Source organism: Glycine max, chromosome 10 (genome assembly GCF_000004515.6).
Source record: "Glycine max cultivar Williams 82 chromosome 10, Glycine_max_v4.0, whole genome shotgun sequence".
NCBI classification, from domain to species: domain Eukaryota; kingdom Viridiplantae; phylum Streptophyta; class Magnoliopsida; order Fabales; family Fabaceae; genus Glycine; species Glycine max.
This window is the reverse complement of record NC_038246.2, coordinates 46431049-46454287: the sequence shown is the minus strand read 5'-3', so window position 1 is coordinate 46454287 and position 23239 is coordinate 46431049. Positions and strand designations below refer to the sequence as shown.

The window sequence follows — 23239 nt, the reverse complement described above, 5'->3', positions numbered from 1 at the left end:
GATGAAAGAAAAAGTGAGTGTATGCTATTGAACTTCTCCTTCTCATCCTTCAAGATCTTAATTATGTATCAAAAACATAAATCCTTCAATATCCTAATTTGCATTTGTTCGAACTACGCGGAGTTCTTTTATGTTCTTGCTCAGGTTTGGTGATAGTAGAGACAAAAGTTAAAAAGGGGAAGACAAGAGTTTGGGAGAAAATTTTAACCTACATGAAATATATAACAGAAAATGGCACCAAGAATAATGGATATTGCAAAATCAACTTATATAGCTTAAACCAAGTTGAACGGTCTGTTTCATTGGCTAGCTAATAAAGATTATGTAGGTAGATCAATATTCATTTTTACTTGTTTACTAGTATTTGTTAGTATTTAGTAGCTACCAGCCAGAGTTTAAATTTAATGGGTTGTATGTATTAGTTTAGTAGGAGCTTTGCTTTTAAGAAAAATGAAAAATAAATGAGGTAAAAAAGATATAAAAAATTAAATGAATATTAATTAATAATCACTCGTTTTTATTTTTATTCTTGCTTGACATTAGTCGAACAAGAGACTATTTTAATCTTAATCGTCATTTTTTCAATATATTTCCAAGAACCTTTGTTATTCACGTTTTAAAAGGAATAATGCATTCCAAGAACAACTTTTATCTTTCGTGTAAAAACAGAGTTTAAATAACATCAAATCTAAGCACGTCTTAAATAACTAATGAGTGAATGCATTATCTTAAAAAAAAACACCAAATCTAAGCACGTCCACAGTTTAATTTAGGTATAAAATGAAAAATCACTAGGAAGCCATAAGGTGATTGGGAGGAGGAATATAAGAGTTGAGTTGATAAGAAAATCATGGATTTGAATCTCCACATTAACATAACATAACATACCAAATAAAAATCACTAATAAATTTTGGAATTATAAATATTATTCATATAACATCACCTTCCTATTATATTTTATAATATCAATTGTTTCTTTATTTTTTGTCTTATAATCTATCTTATTAGTTACTATTCTTATTTCTCTGATAATGGTAACAAAAAAAGTTGTACAATGTTATCGTACAAAAAAAATATCTAATTTTTTTCTACAAAATGCATTTATTGAAACTCCGAAAACACTACGCCAAAAGCACTTTTGATGCGATAGTATTTGCTAAAATAGCATTTCTAAATATTAAACGACAATATAAGTCAATTTTAAACGATCCAAAATGTTAATATTTGAAGTCACGTTACGTGGAGCAAAACTGTAAATATAACATACGGATGCATCCTCTCCTCTCACTCTCTAGTTTTTTTTTTTGTTTTTTTTTAAACAGCTCTCACTCTCTACTTTTATTAACATAAGTATTTAAAGTTAATTTTAAGTAACTTAAAATTAAAAATTTAATTAATTTTGAATCTAGTACGGATGTGTCCCCCACAACATAATAAACTAGGATTTAATTTTTAGAAGAAATATTTATATTACTGAAATACCTCTAATAAGGTTACTTCTAAAATGTTTGGTACCTCAAATTTGGATTATTTTGTTTTGATCTCCAAAATTTAAATTTATTTTTTTTATTCTTTCAATTCTGAAAAATACTCTTTAATCTATTTCCATAAATAATAATTAAGCATACCATTTACCTCAAATCAATTTGAGAATTTTTTTAACTAACACTTGATACAAGTGATAGCGACTTGTATCCTTAACCAAGTGGTCCAAGTTTCAAATCCTAATTATCCCTTGGGTATGAAATAACTAAATCATGTTGGGAGAAAAATATACACTTTGTATGCAATCATGGTCCTCAACGAAGATTAATCATCGTTTTCAATGACGAAAGCTACTTCATACCAATATCATAGTCAACAACAAAAAATGAGATTTTATTTATTTATGAATATGGACTAAAATAAATATTTTTTGAAACTCAGACTGAAAAAATAAATTTAAATTTAAGGAACCAAACATAAAAGTGACCAAATTTAAGAGGCAAAAAAAAAAAAAAGAATTAAAAAGAAAACTGAAAACCAACTTAATTCTGTAATTACTAATGTCAAAGGGGATTAGCATCCCTTGATGTGTGTTCCACACCCGAGGATTATCAGGCACTTGAATGCAGCAAGGTTATCCATAGGACCATATACAACAGAATGACAAGATGTCTAGAAAAGCCATATTGTTTTCTTTTATTTTTTGCATAGGAAGTGTATGCAAGCACCTGGATAATGAGGGGATAAAGGTAGCTTGGTAAAGAATTGAAACTTCAACATCAACATCATACCCTAAGTCTTCCAACTTAGGCTGACGCAACTGCCAATTGAGCAGGGAGCTTGTTGGAGTAAAATGGTCAATTTAATGTTGCATGAATTGTTGTCATAGCTACAAATAACCAAGGAAAAGCACACAGCTCCTTTGCATTGCAGTTCAACAGCTTCACAATGGGAAGAGCCTAGAATGGGGGCAAGCTTGGGGGGAAACGCACAAGCATCCATTCTCTCTCATTTGCAGCAAAATGCGTCCATCCAATTTCCTCAAGCAAAGAGAGCTTTAGTTCATAGAATTTCTTCTTGGAAGGCTCGGCATCATCTTGAATAATGTCACTGAGTACCTGAATCCGAGGGGAGCAAAGGTTCACATAAGATTAGAATAGTATAATTTATTGGATCCGCCTAATCAATACCCTAAGTACATTAGTTATGGAGCATTAAATAAATCCTTTTAAATGCTTCTAATTGCCTAAAGATTAGTATAGTTTGAGACAGCACTTGTGTCAACAAGAGGACTTTTGGGGATAGGTGAATAGAGGCTAGAGAATCCTATAAGATTAGGAGAAAGGGAACTAAAGATTTTGTTAGATTAGGAATTAATAAGAGGGGCATCCATGGCAGCAACTAATACAAGACTTTAGCAGAACGAAAATACCTTCAGTGCGGTCCCAAGCCTTTGATTACGCCTCTCGTTTGTCACCAAGAGGATTCCATATTTTGTGCACTTGACATCAACCCATTTCTTCAGTTCATTGAAGTTCTCTAAAAACAAGTCTGGATGAACAGCATCATCGTTGGATTGCTCATCAGTTTTCTCCACATCTTGTTTTGCAACTTCTGTTGCAGCTGAAGCCAATGACTTATCTACCTCCTTTGAGAATATACAAGTCAAGTATGCCAACTTTTATTTGATAAACAATAACTAAATGCCACTACTATCATAATGGAAATCTTTTGACTTATTCTAACACAGTAACACCATAACCAAATAAACTCTTCCAAATTCTACATAACACAAGCAGGCAAAATCATGAAAATTGCAATTTTACAAAATCTGACTCAAGTCCAAACTCAAAAAAAGTGTAACATTTATTATGCCACATAACATGATATCCAAGGTTTGAGCCAATGAGAAGGGGGAAAAAATATTGCTCCGTGCATACAAGGATATTTCCTAATTTTGGTGTAACTGATAAGTATATTTATAAGATCAAACGTTGATTTTATTAGAATTGAGAATCGATTGGGCTCAACACAATCCTGAAAGCTAACTCAAAGTACTTTAACCATATACCTAGACATAAGGAGCATGAAGTTCATATGCTACAATGCATGTTAGAGTTGGGAATGGACTAGGTCTAACTAAACCTTAAAGCTAGATCACAAGGTGGATTGCTTAGATCATCAATTACTTTGGCTATTTACCTAGCCGGTGAGGGATCATAACAGATTTTTAGCAGCTACTAGATTAAACAAAATTTCAAGATAGCCTAACATGGCAAGTGGAGCAGGCTGAACATATTTTTCAATGGACAAAACTGAGATCAAGTTCCTTATCTTTTGCATCAAGTTCTCTTATCAAATAATGGCATGTGAATGTTCTTTCTAATATTAAATAACCTGCATTAAAATACGTGTTGCAGATTTTTAAAGGAACATTCAAGTGTCATTATTTGATTGGAGAACATGATGGCAAGGATATAAAGAACTTGATCTATGTTTGGGCCTTTTCAATATCATCTACATGGTGTTTCCCTGTTTTGCATGAATGGATATTGTAACTGTTGATAATGTACAATCATTGCTTTAAAGAACACAAAAGCTCTAACCTTTAAAGACTCAATTTCTGCCAGTGCAAGCCCCTTTTGGTAAAGTGCCTCTGCCAACTGATCACGGGCTGATTCCATCTTTTTCTTGATTTTCTACAGTGGGGTTAAAATATCATTGATTGCCAACAAATTGCAAATTGAAAATCCACCATGTAAGTAGTAATGTAGTACCAAAATTCATTGCCTAGTGGAAAGAATTTCCAATAAATTTAGTTGACAACAATTGGTTTAACACTTTCTACACTATTAGGGCATAAATATGTTTGTTTACACTATCATGTCATCATTTTCAGACAAACTACTACACAACCATCTTCTGTAATAATAAACATTCAAGTACCAAAATCACAGTTAATCATGCAAGGTTGGAAAATGTTCTGAACAAATAACACTCACATGCCATGTCAAATTGTCAATGGCAAAGATAACTAAAAGCAAAGGGAACATGGATAAGCACCTCGGCTTCCTCATCTTCTGGATCATTTTTTAGTGCAAAAAATTTTGCCAACTCTTCTCTATCAATACTGTCAATAACCTCATTTGCTGCATCAATTACCTGCAAAGTGTATGCATAATGCCCCAGAATCAGCCTTTTTATATCATTCACACGCTGCTAAATTGAACAATTTTATATCTACACTAAATGTCGTCAATACAACCATTGTGTATTGAAAGATCTCATTTCTCACTAAACCAGACTCAGAAATTTCAGAGAATTTAAAAATTATTTGGTGTTTTATTTTTCATGCATGATAATCATGAAAATATCACAATTCAATGGTAAGATTGGTAAAATTTCTTTATTTTAACATATAAATGTAAAATATTCTTTCAAAAGATAAATGTCAACAATTAAATTAAATATTAATTACCGTCAATTGGTAGATTTTGAATTCTAAAAATCTGATGGTGTGTGTAAATGTGCAAGACTAACACTCCTAAAGTCACTTGATCCCCAGATGCATTGTGCAAGTGTTATATCACAGATACACCAGTTGATTATTCTTATAGAACAGAATTTCCATGAAATCCATGGATAAAAAGTTCACATCATGCGGTCATGCTCCCAAAATTTTATATTTGCTAAAATTTAGTTAACAATTTTATAATATTACAAAATAAGAGATTATACATAAAATATAACAAATCACAAAATTTCAAAAAGTATATAACAAATATTGTGGTTAGGAAGGAAAATCAAAGGAAAGGGGGTGGTGGGGATAGTAAAACATTTAACTCCAACAATGTGTACCTCTTCATCATGATGGACTTTGTCTTTGATACTACTCCTAGAAACTAAACCTTCCAAAATCTTGGCAAGCAATGGAATGTACTTTGGATATTCAGTCTGCAACAAAACATCAATTCTGCAATTAGTTAATTTTAAGTTTTAACCTAAAATATAGAGAATAAACAGCTGAATACAGTTTTGAATAACAACAAACCAATATTTTTGTTATTGACAAATGTTAATTGTTAGTTTTTGTTATATATATATATATATAAAGTCTAGCAAAAGAAGATCAAAATCAAATCAATAGAATTTTAAGAATAAAGAAACAAAGGAATGTAGTAAACCACCAAAATTATACATTCGAATAAAATTATATACTGACTTTGAGCGAGGCAGACAACTCCTTCCATTCCAAGCACTCTTCATCACTTTCTTGTTTTAGACCCCCAAGCACTTTTATTTTTGCATCTCGTACCTGATGAACAAGTCAAGGCCAACAAAGTACTATAAGAACAGAAGATAGCTGGAATCTTCAATATATACTTTGTGACAAATCAGAACTGTAAGAGAATGTTTTCGGGATTTGGAGATATGGAAAAAGAAAAACGATTATAACCCTCACCAAGGTCACTAGATATTCTTACAATAAAAACAGAAGTGAACAGATCTTCTGCTCAATAAAGCTAAAGCCAAAGTTTATCTATCACTCTTCAATCAAATTATAAATAATTTTTTTTTGATAAAATAAATTTTGTTAGAGATAAATGAAGGAAAATACTGGACATAAGGTGTCTTACAAAGCATTTAAGAAAAACACACACACACACTAGAACAAGAAGAGAACTTGGATTTGTCCTTCTTGCATTCAAGATAATAATGGAAGATTCTACAAAAATGAGTTTTCAATAACAGAATCGATAAATCCAAAATATTCAAGAATGGTAGAGTTCCATAAAGACTTAAAATTGTAAGTCATACAAATTATAAGGTCTATACAATATTTCAACTAAAAGATAACCCATTTAAAAATATTTAAAATAATTATAAAATTGAACTAGATAACAAGATACATGCTTAAGCTCCCTTTTTTTATATATAAAATATGCTTAAGCAAAAATAAATTCAAAAAAGCACACATATTAAGACAGGTCAAAAGCAAAACTCTAAGTGGAAATTTATGATAGGATAAAAAACAAGGAAGCTATTCTTCTGAATGTAACTTGCATACCTCTTCTTCTAAGCGTTCAGAAACTGTCTTCTTGGAAGATGAGGAAGATTTTTTTCCCTTGTCCTCGTCAACCTTTCAACAGAAAGTAATAGGACAATATGATTAGACATTAATTTATATCATATACTTTTCAGCAGTTGATACATCAGCACAGCTTGATGCTTGTTCAAATGAGGCACATGTGTAAAATCATAGAGAACAGAGAAAGACATTAAGGCGGGTAACAGCATAAGGTAGAGAATAACCTTATTTGGGGGAATGATGTAAGAAACCCGATACCGCACAGGATGCTTTTCAGGATATTTACGATCCCTTTGACCAGCTAATAATAGTTTCCCATATGATATTGATCCCACCAATACAGATCCTTGTAGAGAGTTCTGTTGAAATAGTACTACAAATGTTATTACATTTTCAAAATAGTCCAATGGAAATTCCCAAAAGGTCAAAGGAAAGGAGAATAATATACCTTAGGAAGTTTGTCTTTTGCTGGAGGACCAAGATAAAATCCTTCTTTGATACTATCAGTGAGCAAACATCAATACCACAACACAAATTGACATTTAAACCTTAAGGAGCTAGGTAGGGACTATAAACCAGTTACATACCCTGGAACTAACGTTGAGGACTTAAAGGAATCATTTCCCATCAGTGGACCATCTGGTTGAGAGAAAAAGGATAACCAAATGATCTCCTAGAAATAAAGACAAACATAAATGGTAATTAAATAAATATATAGCAAGAATAGAATAAGTGAGCTGAGTTTTGATGATGTATTTAAATTTTATACTCTCTACAAGTATAGCAAGAGGTGTAAGTCAATTGTCAGATCACAATTATAAGACTTCAAAGAAAAAAAAAATTGAATTTAGGAACAACTAATCAAATGAGAAGCTACATTCTAATTCATTGTAATTTACTCATTTAGCAATACTTCTACTGCATGTTTGGATTAGCTAATAATAGAAGGAAAAAAACCAGTTTCTTTTTGTCAGCTTCCTGGGGGAGCTTTTGGGGAAAAGTGTTTTTTTTTTAACAGAATTAAGCTATTATCATGGCATCACAGCATTTAGCATCTAAAGCCAATATCATACAAAATGATTGAATAAAATTTACAGTTTCCATCTATGAGTTTTGGAATTATCAACGATACATTCTATGATTGAAATTTATCAATGCTGTTACAAAAAGAAATTCTATGACTTTTTTCTATTAATAAGATATTTGAAATTTTCAAGTACAAATAGTTTCTTTTAAGTCACCATGACATTTGTGCAAAGTATTCAACAGTTTTGTTGATGACTAATCTCCCACCAAGGAACTTGACTGACCACCAAGGGGGTCTCACCTTTCATCCACCTTTTTTTTCATCCACAAGGCTCGAACCCAAGACCTTGTTTAAGGAATTCGAGCCGGTTGCACTCGAACCAAAGATAGTACAAATTGTATACTTCATATAAAGTAAAATTTAGAATTTCCATTAGTAAAAATAATTTGTCAGCCACATATGTAAAAAGTCTGCACAATAAAAAACCATTGAACATCAAGAAGCCTTATAGCCAGAGAAATAGAATTTGGTTGAGAAATCCTTTGGAAAAACTTACAATCAAGTGATGACAAATGCGACTGTGTTTCAAGCAAAAGATACAAGGGATACATAAAGTCTTTCAGAATATGACGTACTACCTTCTCTTCTAAACTTCGCTCAATGAATAACACCAGCTGCTTCATCTTTTCCAAAACCTGCACATTGTCATGCCTGAAACAATAAACTATAATGAGTATAGGACCATGTTTGATTCACGTTCACCATTAAGTATCAATCTTTTTAAAACCTAAAAATATTACTCTTGTAATAAATACTCCATCTTTCTTATGCAAGCATTAAGGTGTTTGGTACAAGGAAAGTTTTTTCATTCTCGGGAATCACCATTCCTGGAAATCATGAATACTGTGAATCATGGTTCCTAGGAATGACTAAATTTGTTTGGTTGGTCATAAATATTATCATATAAGTTTCCTGAGAATAAAAGAGTGGCATAGTATTTTTACCACAATCTTTAATTACTTTTTAACTCAAGAAAGTTAGATTCCCACCTCTCCCCATGAGAATATTTTCATGGCAAACCTAGCAAAAACAATTCCCGGGAAACATTTTTTCCTGGGAATGTTATTTTTTAAAAAGGCATATCAAACATAGGAAACAAACATTCTCAACTTAAGATTCTCATGAAACAAAAAATTTCCCTTGTACCAAACGCCCCCTCAATCTAAACTAAGCTTTCAGGCCCTTACAACAACACAACTAGATTTTTCAAAATTTATTTGAATGTCTAAATGCAGAATAATTATTCAACAATTAAACAGCAAGCACCAGTGCACCACAAGGAACAAACAAGCATAAGTGCTCATCCAGGATATATGCTAAGAGTTGTACCTCAAATATAGCTGTAAATTGTATTCTCCCTTGGGTAGTTTTGTAGAATTCGGATAGGCATCTCCACTTGAATATACTTTCTATAATCAGAATTTATAAATACGAAATCAAACTACAAGAACTTAGTGTTGGAATATTTGAGGAGTTTCAGGCTATGGCTCAAGGGATTTGTGAATTACTATGGATGAAGATCATCTTGAAATATCTAAAATAAAGTATGGAGTCCCTATGGGACTTCTATGTGACAACAAATCTGCCATTAGCATAAAATCAAGTCCAGCATGATAGGACAAAACACATAAAAAACTTCGTACTCCATTGCCCAGAGGCTCTTCGCTATGCGAAGGTATGGGGGAGGGATATTGTACGCAACCTTACCCTTGCATATGCAAAGAGGCTGTTTCCGGATTCGAACCCATGACCAACAAGTCACCAAGGCACAACTTTACCGCTGCACCAGGGCTCGCCCTCATAGGACAAAACACATAAATTGGTATTTTATTAAGTTGGACAACAGCCTAATATCATCAACATATGTTCATTCAAAGTCAGCTAGCAGATATATTAACTAAGGAAATTCACACAAAGCACTTCCATTATCTTTCTTGCAATGATAGATATCAATTCACCAACTAACATTGTTTTAAAAACTGGACCAGTTATTGAAGAGATAAAGCATTGGTTTATGGTTTTTGGTTCAAACGCAATTGAACCATGGTCAAATAAATAGTAATTAATTTTTTAATAATATATAATATTTAAGTTATAAAATAATAGTAAATTATAAGAAATCAAGATATAAAAAACTGTAAATTAATATAAATGAATAATTATATGTATAACTATGCGTAAAACATATAACTATTCATTTATATTAATACAATTTTTTATATCTTGATTTTTGATGATTAATATCATTTTATTACTTAAATATTATATAATATTAAAAAAAAAAATTACCATTGGTTTGACCACGGTTCAACTGCGGTTGAACCAACAAACGGGTAAATAAATTTTCTGTTATATGTATACTGGTAAAAAAAAACATTGAAGAAAACCGGTTTGAACCAGTATTTTTTAAAAAATATTTTTTTTTATTTAATCTAAACATTTTTCAGATAAATAAAAACACATAATTAAGGATTGCACATATAGGTATACATTAATTTGCCAATTATATGGCACTATTCCCCCTCCCCTCAAACTTCCATCTTTGAAAGCAAAATGGAAATTAAATATCGGAATACCTTATTTGAATCAGAAATGATATAAAATTGAGACTCAAATTTTGTATCATATATCCGATCATTTAGAAATGGTATTTGAGGTTTTATTTCAGCTCCATCTTCCAATTTGATCTTGTATCTGAAATCAGAATACTGAGAACAGATCATCTAAAAGTTGCAAAGATAATGTAAGCAGATAATGGAATTTATAATTACTAACGTTAACGTCAATGCTAGTATCTGTTTTCCAGAGGGGAGTTTGTCACGATCACTTGAAAGTGAACTAATCTTAGCATCTATTGGTCGATATGGGACCCTTATCTGCAAGTTTAACATAAATTAAGAGAATAAGTTAAACCTCATTAGTGTCACACCTCACACATCACAAGCATAAAGGAATACCACAAAAAGAAGTTACTAAATTTTACAAGATAACCTTATTTAAAATAGCTACAGGTGCAAGTTTCTCAGATGCCAGTAGCGCTTCAGCATCAATTCTGATTGGTGCTTCACTCCCATCAAGTACAATTTCCTCTTTATTAACTTTTATACCATGAAACACAACCTGAAATTTTATATAAATTAGTGAGATTGTGTTCAATGAAAAATCAATGGAACTTTCCAGTTACTCAATTCTTTGACCAGAAGTTAAGAAAAATTACAATCACAAAAGAAAATAAGGCATCCTTTCTCTTCAGAGGGTCCAACAATATGCAAGGTCTAGTTACAAAAGGTGTTGATCATTGAAGGAGTGTTTATTCCTTCATAAAATATGACCATATACAAACATAAACACATACGCTTCCACATCTAAACACTAATACACACATACAATTTTTTAAAATATAAATTACAAAGAAAGTTCATCCATATGCTTTCTAAGGGCATGCTTTATTTTTCCACTAATTAATGGAAATCAACTGTATAGGCAAAAGAAAATGGGGAAAATATGCAAACCCCAAGCATCATTGGGTTCAAAATGATGGAAAATTATGCTCTGCTTGAGAATTAATTGAAGTAATGGGTCATCAGTACTTTTCATACAACCATTCATATCAAAAGAAGTAATGTTCACTATAGTGGCTACTGCCTACACAGCCCATTGCATTGCAGTAGCCGTTTGTTTTAGACAATTTTTGGCCTCTAACTCTGCTTTAGGAAGTAAGAGGGAGTCATTTATAATTAAAAAAAAAAAATATTTATTTAGGCATTTATAATTAATTTAGGCATTTATTATTTGTCTTTGGCCTGGTTATTTTCTTTAATTATTAATCTAAGGAATATAACTGATCATCTTGCATTTTAATCAAGATTAAATCTCAGTTGATGATGTCAATCAAACCCCAGACAGTTTGATGCCATATGTTACTAAGAGAGATTCCTTATTAATGTGGATTACAAATAATAGGTTACTATCTGATTGTAGAGGAATGCTTATTTCTTTAAGGGGAAACCCTTGTCTCTAGACTTGCTTTCGGACAATTGCACACGGTTGTTTTGTTGGCATCTCTTTAGACTTTCAAAGTTGCTCAGCACATGGATACTTCAAGAATCTCCTTGTTATAGTGTTTTTATGCAAAGGGATTGAAGAGATCTCTTGTAATAGTGTTTTTAGAAGCTTTATCTTTAGCCTCTTCTATTGATTATGGTGGAAATCTTATTTTCCTTGCACCCCTTTCCTTCTAGTAATTTATTCTTTTTGTCCAAAAACCTAAAATCCCCTCCACATTTAGTGCCACACAGCCATTATCGAATAAATAAGACGGTGTAATAAAGGAATTGAGATACATCCTTAGGAAACCACCTACTGAATGAATGAGAAACAATCATTATTTAGCTTGGCCAATTCAAGAAAATAGGACCACATATCTCTGGAAAATAAGTTCATTCTACAAAAATGAATCCTTTTACCTCAAGATCTATGCTGGTGGTCTCAGGACTCCCAATGCCACTGGACCAAAACTGAGCTATGACTAGTTCCAATGTCTGACCACCTACTACCCTAAAGGTGAAGCTTTTGGCAGTAGGGGAAGAAAAATTAATCACATTCCTTCGTGTAATGGGTCTTTGCAATGGACATATCTAGACATAGTGAGCATGTCAAAAGAAGGTCCATACTTCACTTAATCTACAATAATTTCAAGCTGTAGATTGTACCTGAACTGTGTGCACAAAAAATCTTCGAGCTGTATCAAAACTTGATGCATTCATGGTTGCTTCAACCCAAGATGCACCATGTGGTACTTCTATATATTTCCTCTGTACATGGCCTAGTGAAGCAAAAAATTAAGACAAGTATAAGTTTTAAAGAATATAAACTACACCAGAATTGCAAAAGCATTGTGATAATGATTTAAATGTGCTAAGGTTTCTGGAAACATTTTCAATCTAAGGTAAAAGAGAAGGCCCAAGGCAAATAGCTCAAACATTCTGGTTGGATCACATTATATGTAGATCCCAAATTCCAACCTAAGAATGCCACCAGAAGAAAGAAGCATAAAGAAGAATAACTTGATTGACTAAAGCACACCTGGCTGGAATAACATCTTTGAAAATGAAACTTGAGGAGGTCTGTCAGTTACAGCCATGGGCTTGGTTATAGTAATTGGAATTCTGAAAAGAGGACCACGCCATGGTGCTTTGCAGTCAATACCATAGACCTCATAATAATGCAGACCATCATTTAAATTGGTAGGATCCACAAATACACTGAAAGTAAAAGATAAATTGTAAGTCATTAATAAAACAAAACAAGAAATTAGCATCGCTGAACAGCAACTCTGTTTGATAGTATATAGAATGTTTCTTGGTTTATGTGCATGTTTCTGTTACTAGTTGATGTTCATTGTAATCTAGAATGTTCCAAGTTAGGATGTTAGTTGGTTATTAAAATTTCATAGTTATCTAAATTTGAGGGTGTCACGACATACACTGAGAATGAAAAGATAATGATCAAGGACAGACGACTAACTTGAAGGTGCGGCCATTATGAGTGAGCAGTAGATACTCGGGGGCTTTAACAACTGTCTTATCTGAAGAGTGTAACTCAATGCACTCCTCAAACACAGCCAATTCTTCAAGCTTGTTGGCATCTTCATGAAATTTTGGATCAACTTGCACCATCCACTGTCAATAAGAACAAATTATAAATAAAATTACAAATTGGGAGCACAAAGGATTTATACAATAAATTACTCCCTCCGTCCCTTTTTATAACACCATTTCAACTAATTTGAACCCTTTAAGAAAATTGGTTAATTTAGTTAATGACATTAAATTTTCAATAATTTGTAATGTTCTTCCAAAATCACCCTCTTAAGTTTTTTGAAATTAATCATTTCCCTCTTTCCACTTAATTGCTTCTCACCTAGTTGCCACTCATCTTCCCCAATCCTGATAAGAGAGAAAGTATTTATCTCATTAAATTTCAGCATTTATTATTTTTTTACTAAAAAAATTGTTAATTAACTACAGGTACTTTAGGGGGGGGGGAAACAATTAATGCAAGAGATAATTAGAAAAGGGTCTTATAAAAAGGAACAAAAAAATTTCTGAAAAATGTCTTATATAAAGGGATGGAGGGAGTACTGTACTGTTAAATATGCATACAACAACAAAAGCCTTATCCCACTAGGTGAGGAGATCCAAATATGCAAAGATTTGATAAAATAAATTCATGTAGAAATCTGAAAGCAACTACTACTTTTACCAGCATAAGAAAAATTGCAAGTCATCAGTTTTGTAATATATCTCCTCAACAAGTTTTCTAACAAACTAAATATCAGCAAACAATTTCTTTTCCTTTTACCCTATAAAGCAAGGTAAATAAATGTTGTTTGTCAAATCAACAAATTATTATCATTCTGGCCAAGCATGATAATTAGATACACTTATCAGTCATTAAAGATTCAAAATATACACCAATCATCAATGCACACCAAATGGAAAAATGATCTCACCTCAGTGGGTTGTCGGCAAGCATTAGCCTCCCTTAAGTAGATGCCCCGTGAAGAAGGATCTGCCATCAGCAATCATATAAAAGGATATAATTTTGAAATTTAAAACACATACTCTTACTTTAGCATAAGAGTTTACTACAATCTATGCAAACAATCTTCCTCCCAGTTACATGTAAACCATCTTCATTTTATTTTTATTTTTATTATATTTCTCACTCTAATAGTAATTGCGCACTAACTCTGTAGCTCGACAGTTTTATCGCATTACTAGAACATGATTAATATAGCACTTGCGCAAAGGTAAAAGACATCTTGTCCTATTTAGAAGTCAGTGCTACCATGCAACATTTATTAACATGCCTTGTTAATTGCTATACAAGTTACTTTTTGACCTGTTATTCTATTACTCTGAATTTTCTTCCTTACTCGTCAGTTTGCAGTCATTTTAGCACAGTAAGAATCTTTCCAAAAGTTGTTCTCCTTGTGCCCCATTGAAACTAAAAACATTCAAACTAACAAATATTGCTGCACATGCTTCCTATTTTACACGTTACAACAATAACAGAATGTCAGCAACCTTTTTTCTACAATTAGTTTAATTATCTATAGTACATAACATGACCATTTGTAAAGCATGACTAAACACATAACAGAAAGTAAAAAGATACCAATTTCCAGCCTCTTGTTCCTCAAAAGAAGAAGGCAAAATGTCCAGGAGAATGTAAACTCACTTGTTTTTCCAGATTGCTTTATGTTTATTTGATACTGAACACTCGGAATATTTTGAGACTGCTGAATATATTCATAGCACCTGTCATTGAGTATTTGATGTAAGTCAATAAAAAATCTTGCATAAATACCATTTACTAAAACTTCCATGAAAGCAAAGTTTGTAAAAATATCGAACTTGTCAATTTGCATAAGCCCTTGCCCAGTGGACAATTTATCCTCAGGTGAATCACCTATGGGAATAGATGTATTCTCAAGGGCCTTCCTCACACTATATGGACTCACAGGGATTCCCTCAGCCTGCATGTAGAACACGCACTTCAGAAATTATGGATATGTGTGCAAAGTAAAACAAACTAAATCATAGTCTAAATAAGAATCACATCCAAGAACCTTCATTGCACTTATGAGCAATGCAATTCCACCACAGGCTGATGGAGATGCCATTGATGTCCCATTCATGAGCATGCGCCGTTGAAGAGTCCATGTAGGAACAGGAGCAACAGCACAACCTGGAGCACTTACAGAGACACCAAGATCTCCATCAGTTGTTGGTCCACGGCTAGACCTGTAAATCATTTTCACAAATCATGAAATGATAATGATGCAAACCCAGAAGAACCAAGTTAAAGATAAAAGAATATAGGAAGTCATTCAATTAGAAAATTACATAGAAAAAACATACCAAGTGTATTCAAGCCCCTCAGAAGGAGGCTCAACAACACAATGAGCACCAGCTGCCATAGCAGGAGAAACATAAGCTCCAACACCTATAATATTTGTAGATGTACCACCAGGTGCACCAACAGTGCTCAATGCTGGCCCACTATTACCGGCACTACTCACAAATATCAGACGATGCTTGTTTACTGCCTAGATATAAATCATCCATAACTTAGAGAACAGTAAATAACAAAGGAAAGATATAACTGGCCCAAATAAAATGGCAGTTTAAGAACATACTTCATTCGCAAGGTCAACGAACCGTCCATAGTCTGGCAGTGATGTAGGCTCACCATAACTCATATTGATAAGATCACATTTATGCTGCCAAAGAAATGAGACAAGGTCATCACTACAATGAAATATTCATGTCAAACATCAAAAAATTCTAAAACAAAATTACTTACGTCAAACACAAATATTAAAGACAAATCTATATCAATTGTTGAAATCTGCAGTATAGTCATGCAATAAAGAATAAAATATTTGAACCACCTCCACAGCAGCTATCAGTGCCCGAGTCAAACCAGTTCCAGTTTCCATTGAACCTAAGCGAGAGTCCCCAATTTTACAAGATATTAATTGTGCTCCAGGAGCAACTCCATTCAACAAAGGTTCCTACCAACAATAATGTATATTATAATGTATAATGCTTTTCATAGGAATTGCATTCTATGGATAAAACTATATCCCTACCTCTGGGTGGAATGCAGCAGCTATACCAGCAACATGGGTTCCATGAGGGGAGCTATCTGTTACCATGCTTAAGACATTTCCATCATTATAGACATTCACAGCATATGTACAAGCATCTAATTTGCTGAAGATACCATATTTCTTCTCAGTCCTGAAAAATAGGCTGTAATGGTTATTATTCAAATCATTTTAATTTTCAAAACCTACCACGCTGATTAGAACTAAAATGTTAATTGCTCCAATAGCTAACTGAACAACATAAATTTGTATGGTGCCAATTGACTACTTAATTCAGAAACGTGTATCAACTATCAAGTATCAACAACTACAATAAAGATGGGGGAACAGCAGCACTTTTCCTCTTAATTTTCAGGTTACTAATTTTCTTTATTCAAATTTTTCCCAGAATTATTTGTGATGTAAAGTTAACATGTTGAGGTGCTTTAGAACAACACCTATTGAACAGATGATGATGATGATGATGGAAACAAGAAATTTGGATTGAGGTGATTTGGTCATGTGAGAAAAGACCAATAGCAGCTCCAATGCGAAATTCAAAATAGTAAATCAAATAAAAAATAGTCTGATTAAATGAGAGAAGAAAATCTCATAAAACATTAAGAGAAGCTATTAAATAAACCATGCTAGAAATGGTTACCAAAAAATAATAAAATTAAATACAAAATTATCTTTGGTAGAATCCAATGGCACATTGATCATGAGGCTGTCTAAGTGTAAAAAGTCTAGGTTGTTAAATTTTTGTTCTGTGATACATAAATTAGCAAGACACCATAAAATCCATATAAAGAAAATAAACAGACAGCTGACATTTCTAGAATATCATAAAGAACAGTTCAAAATATTATGTAATGTGTACATCTAAAAAAAATTCAATTGTTTCAGAAGAAAGAAATGATTTAAAAATAACACAAGAACTCTATGCATCGCATGCAAGTCCTACTCAACATTTATTAAGCTTCAGAAGATAACTTTAGTCCTTTTGAAACTAAAAATCAATGGCAGACTCAACAATCATTTAAAAACATGTGCATGATTATGCAGCATATACACCCTTTACAATCCTGCAAAGAGTTTTTTTGAAGTGCAAGCAACACAAGGAAACAAAACTCATAAATAATTTGATAGGAAAACAAACTTTATTTTCATTGCAAAGAAAAGGAGTAGAAAGGGGGGAGGGGAACAAAGAGTCATATCATGATAAAACAGTGAACTTTGATTAATGTGTAATGATAGGACATTGGGACTCGAGAAATAAATTCATTGTCCAAAAATGAGTATCTACCAATTTCACAATATTTCTCTGCACAAAAGCAATTGGCTGAGATTAAAATTTTAGAAGAAATAACATCAGCAACCAAATGTACCTATAATTGGTTAAGGGTATAAAGTTAGCAAGCTTCCCACAATCTGGATCATCCTCAAGACTGTGTGTGTCAAGAGCAACCCTCCAAACCTCTCCATCATACCAGACAACAGCATCTATGGCAGGCCCTTTATCATCATAACTCTAAAACATAAAACAGCGTTGCCTTTTTAGTAAGATAACTCAGTTGACTAAATACTGAGCAAGATCAGGAGGTTACAAGCACAACACAAGTATAGAAGTCTTTTTAGAGAGAGAGAGAGATAGAGATGAAGCAGAAATTGTGTTTCTGTGAAGAATGGATTGCTTCCAACATTATTTCACATAGCAACAAATGTTTTATCAAAATATTATCATTGCTACAAGTTAGCTATGAGCATCACTAACAGCAGCAGAGCTACAATTGGAATTGCCTTAATTGCATCTTGGTCCTCCCTAATTGCAGCCTCTTTGGGAAGCTTCCATAATTGCTTGCAATTATGCTGTAAGTTAGCTTCTAATTAGCGCCTTTATTACTTTATTGACTGTCTTAATCACACGATAAAAAGAGATTATGTAGTGCATAACACAGAATTTCATCTACACTTCTTTGCAGCTCCTCAATTCCTCTAATACCCAATATAGATGCTCCCATGAAGAAAATCATAGACCAACAACCACAGTGAAGGAAAGAAAACAACTGTATCCTATCAAAAGTTAAGGGTACAGTAATACATCATTCACCACCATTCTACCACTATTATATTTCAACCACAAAAAATATGTTCAGCAATACAGAAATTCTGAACGAGTGAACATCATATTCATGTTACTAAATGGATATTGGAATAAAGTACATATTTCAAGGAGTGGAAAAAGGAGGCAATATACAGAACAACAATAGTTCATAAGAAGTTCAGCACCCACCTCAGATTTCTTCCTCAGAAGATCAAGCCTATTCTGGAGGTCTTCACGAACCTTTTTAAGTTTAGCGTCCTCCACCTTGATGTGTTCCTAGAAAAGAAAATGAATCACATTTTGAGTTACATGGAATCAAAAGATATAATGGAATGCAAACAAGCACATTATATCTAGATAAGCCTTTTATCTATTCACAAAATTAGAACATATATAATCAGTTAATTGAAAAAAAATCAAAAGAAAGATTTCATCTTTGTACATGAGTAGCCAAATGGAAATAATCATGCTTCTCAAAATGTTAATATAAATTCACAGGCTCCATTTAATCTTTTCTTTCTCTCTTTTATTCTCTTCTACTCTTAAAGGCATGATCATATGATGCAATTTTTCTGTTGTGTATTTGCAGAGAGAAGAAACTAGTAAAATGTAAGATACTGAAACATATCAGAAAATGTACAGCTGTCACCAAAAGGAAGGAAAGTTCCCTTTTCTTTCCAAGAGCAGTATTCACTTTATATTTATGCAAATAAAAAGGAGAAACAAGAAAGAAAATACTAAGAAAACCAGAAATGCATATAAAAAAATTAACACAACACCTGCAGCAGCTTGCTTCTGCAATATTCAATGCCTACTAAATAAAATTTTCAACTGTTATGAGTAGATCATATGTGTGGTTTGGAGTAATGGCGTATAAGAAGAATCAAGCAAATTTTACAATTAACCTGATCAAAATCAGTAAGCTGTTTTACGGCCTTGGCAATTTCCTCCTGGTTTTTCTCATCCCATTTTTTCTTTCTTTCTTTCTGCCATTGAAAAATTTAGGAGAAATGGGGAAACTAGATCTATTAGTCATAGGTATTAAGTCCAAATTGCAACTATGTATTAAAAAAAAGTTTAATGCTACCTTCAAACGAGAAGTCAAGTTTTCTGTAAAGAGCTCATACACCAATTTATAACCCACATGCCAGTCACCAGATGGGTTTTTCCATGAAGTGTTGATAACCAAAGATGCCCCTGTACAAATTTTGCATGAACATTTAAGTACAGACAAGAGCTTAATGTGGTTCATATTCTTTGACTAGGGAAAAAAGAGAAAGAAAACTAACAGAAAACAAGAATATTGACGGTTATAGATATTTGCATACTAAGGGGCCCATAAAAAATAAAAATTAAATAAAACACTCTTCAAACAGAGGAAGGTTGGAAGGAAAAGGAAAGAAATGCTTCATTCCTAACAATATTCAAATTATGTGAACAATAAATAAGGATTATAGGTGCACATCACTGACAACAGAATAGTTGAAGTAGGCTTAAGCTCATAATTTTCTGACTACAGCCTCTTTGCATATGCAAGGGTAAGGCTGCGTACAATATCCCTCCCCCATACCTTCGCATAGCGAAGAGCCTCTGGGCAATGGGGTACGAAGTTTTTATTCAGGTACTAGAAATCAAGTAATTACTGCACATGTATTTATGGTATTAATTTGACCTTGATCGATTACTTTAATTTTATTTTAGTCATTCTTTTCACAGTACAAAATAAGAAGTGTGAAAAGCCCACAATAGCCACTTCACTAATCCAATCGAGAATTTAAGACTGATAAGCAGCTTGCAGTCATCACAAGCAATGCATGTAAAGATATGAAGTCTGTTGTTCCAATATCTATGAAGGCACTTGCAGGTTGAAAATAGTACAATATATTGAAGATTTTTTTACCATATTTTATTCTGTAGCACTAACCTGAAGCCCCAGAAATACAACCATCAGCATCAGCCTTCACCACCTTTGAGGTATCAATATCTCCACTCCCGGTGCTGGTGGAAAAAAAAAAAACTATCATTATTTATTGGTAAATCAGTGATACATAGCAGATAAAAATCCAACATCAATTAGCTTCTACCTACCAATCAAGAATATCAATAATTTTTGGTTTCCCATCTGAGGTAACCTGTAATCCAGCAGCAGCCGGGTCTACCCCAGAATCTGAAAACATGCAGCTCTTATGATTAAACTCATTTATCATATGAACCAGTACAGCAGTCCCAATTACAATGTAACATTAGTGAATGAAACTTTTTTTAAAGAAACAAATTAGACCAGCACTATGCCAATGAAAGAACTACATGGTGAAAATAGCATCCATGAAAAAATTATACTCCCCCTCGGCTGTAAACACAAGAAAAGACAGGGCTGAGACTAAGGAAACAATGAATACAAACAAGGACATATAGTGAATATTTTTTGCTTATATTAATTACTCTACCATCGCCGCAACCATTTTCTGGGAATAGCGCCTCAATCATTATATATATCATGAAACGCAACCCATCCAAACCAAATGAAAGATCTCCACTTGGATTAAGACTCCAACCAAGTCACCAAATTTGACCAATAAATAAGCAAGAAAAAACAAGTACTATAATTTAAAAATCAAACCAACTCATTCCAATTTCCAACGCCCAACAAGTATATACATAGACATCCACGAAGCTAAAAACGCAAACTTTTCAAGTCTCCTTCAACCTGAAAATCGTGGGCAACACTCACATCTCCATATCTCACTTCGAAGTTCAAACACAACCACCCAGATGTTCTTCAACCGTATCCTCAGCTACCCAGTACTCAAATTGGAACAGCAACACCAACCCATGTTCAATATATACCAGAAAAACAAAAAAAGGAGGAGCTTGACGAAATGGGTACCGAAGATAGCGATGAGAGCACCGCGACCGTCGTAGTCAGGGTGAGAATGGAGGAAACGATCGGCGCCAATCTCTGTCTTGGGCATGAGAGAAGCCAGGAAAGTGGACTCATTCAAGTTGCGGAAAGAGGCATCGTTGTTGTTGTTGTTGTCGTTGCCACCACCACAGAGAGAAGTGCAGTGCATTGCTTTGGGGACAATCCAATTGCTTCTTCTGAAGGAGGAAGTGGGAGTGTGTTTCCTTCTCGTGCTGTTGAGCTTTGTCTTTGTTGTGCGGTGAAGGATGGTTAGAGAGTGAGAGGGCAATGAGGGGAATCTGAGTAAGAGTGTGTGTTGGTTATGCATAACGTGGTGGTGTGGTGGATGGTGTTTTGGTAATTTCGGGAGAAAGGGTGGTGATGGTGCTGTGGTTGGGGATGTGGAGTCGCCATATATATAGGATAGGTAGATGTGATTTGAGTGGTAGAATTCGATATATTTTGGGGGAATTACAGTACATAGTTTTGTCCCTTGATTATTATTTACAATTTACAAATGGCATAAGAAATGTACTTTGTTTTGATAGCTAAGCATATTGTGTGCAACTGCATACAACAATGCCCAATGGGGCACTGCATGACTCTGCTCTGTTTGACTAACCACCATAGAAGAAGCTTATCCACCAGTGATGTAGGAGTAGAACGTTCCAAACCTCCCGCGTGTCATGTGCCACTACTAGTCTGCGAGCAACAGTGAACTCCTTGCAATACTCTTTGTTATTTTCAATTAAGATTTACATGGTAATGTAGCAGATTTTCAATTTTAATTAAAGAATAATGTTAAATTTTAAAAATGTGTTTAATTTTGGATAACTATATGATGTCAATTATATAGTTAAAGACAGTGTCGTCCAGGGCAGGGCAGGGCAGAGCAATTGCTTGGTCGTAAATTCCAGAAATGCCATAAGAATGCAACATCTTTCTGATGAGGTCTACCGCACCACCAAAAACACAAGTCCACGAAGCATTGTGCAGATTAACCTTTCCTTCCGAAGTATCTTCCACCTTTCCAAAATTGTAATGCATAATTCAATAAAAACCCAATCAAGAAACCATGGCGGCTGGTGCAGAAAGAAACCATTGAAATTCAACACTGAGGTTGTTTCTTGATTTTCTTTCTTCATTCTTTCTTGCCTTTGGAACTTACAGAGCACCAGAGAGAATAAGATTTTCACTTGTACACGGACGTAACGTAAGCAAGATAGAAGAAGCTACTATTCCCAATCAAAGAACGAACGTGTCCTTGAAAATCTTCCCAAAAGACTTGAACTTTTTTAAATTCTAAAATCAACAAGTACTGGTACTAAAAAATCAATGGAAAGAAACGCAAAATGGAAAACGGCAGTCAAACCCTAATCAATATCGATTCCTCGTGGCTTGACCCATAATTCACGCGACAAACATGAATCTTCTACTGCCCCCGCAAAACAATCGTGTACTATTCCTCAAATGAAATGAATAGATAAATCAGGTGAGAGAGATCATGAAGAAATCAATCATAGGGAAACGAAAAAGTTAACATCTGAAGCAGAAGAAAGTAGGAATATGTAAACTTGATCCTTGACTTGTCCTATTAGCAATCCCAATGAGTATCGTAGGTTGAATTTAGGTCAATTGAAACATGATGCTTATGTCTGCTTACATGTTTAGGATGTTGTTTCTCACATTCACAAAAAAATTTAAGTATAGTTTTTGCAACAAATTGATGTAGTTTTTCGAATTTGTTGTCCTAACACACTAAATCATTCACGTGGAACTTTTTAAAGAAATTACAAATACACTTCTCAATTGAAGAATTGTAGTAAACTCGAAATTAGGTTATATGTTTTTCTAATTACAGAAGTCCAAGGGATAATTGCTAAAGGTAAATCACAACTATCAAATAACTTTA

The 23239-nt window shown here is 33.4% G+C and overlaps 1 protein-coding gene across 1 annotated transcript; it reads right to left on the bottom strand.

Annotated features, from left to right (window-relative positions):
* Positions 1–1977: 1977 nt before the first annotated feature.
* LOC100787184 (tripeptidyl-peptidase 2) lies at positions 1978–22934 on the bottom strand. Its single transcript, XM_006589475.4, has 34 exons — positions 21313–22934; positions 20514–20592; positions 20350–20423; positions 19513–19622; positions 19331–19411; positions 18615–18701; positions 17710–17852; positions 16325–16475; positions 16124–16246; positions 15869–15952; positions 15591–15778; positions 15299–15473; positions 15084–15205; positions 14908–14987; positions 14177–14235; positions 13189–13343; positions 12748–12926; positions 12375–12487; positions 12129–12299; positions 10654–10782; positions 10438–10538; positions 10239–10356; positions 8992–9071; positions 8241–8313; positions 7163–7248; positions 7024–7075; positions 6800–6934; positions 6555–6626; positions 5709–5801; positions 5345–5440; positions 4550–4648; positions 4093–4185; positions 2919–3134; positions 1978–2604 (listed from the first exon to the last, which is right to left on the bottom strand). The coding sequence occupies exons 1-34, from the start codon at positions 21653–21655 to the stop codon at positions 2446–2448; spliced, it is 4119 nt and encodes a 1372-aa protein (XP_006589538.1). The 5' UTR covers positions 21656–22934; the 3' UTR covers positions 1978–2445.
* Between the last annotated feature and the right edge of the window lie 305 nt (positions 22935–23239).

What these genes read in the sequence shown, in the direction of transcription:
- LOC100787184 (XM_006589475.4), bottom strand. Translation starts at nt 21,655, where the DNA reads ATGCATAACCAACACACACTCTTACTCAGATTCCCCTCATTGCCCTCT. An exon ending in ATTATTGATATTCTTGATTG is followed by an intron (nt 20,424 to 20,513) that starts GTAGGTAGAAGC and finishes TTTTTCCACCAG; the next exon opens with CACCGGGAGTGGAGATATTG. An exon ending in ACTTGACTTCTCGTTTGAAG is followed by an intron (nt 19,412 to 19,512) that starts GTAGCATTAAAC and finishes TTTCAATGGCAG; the next exon opens with AAAGAAAGAAAGAAAAAATG.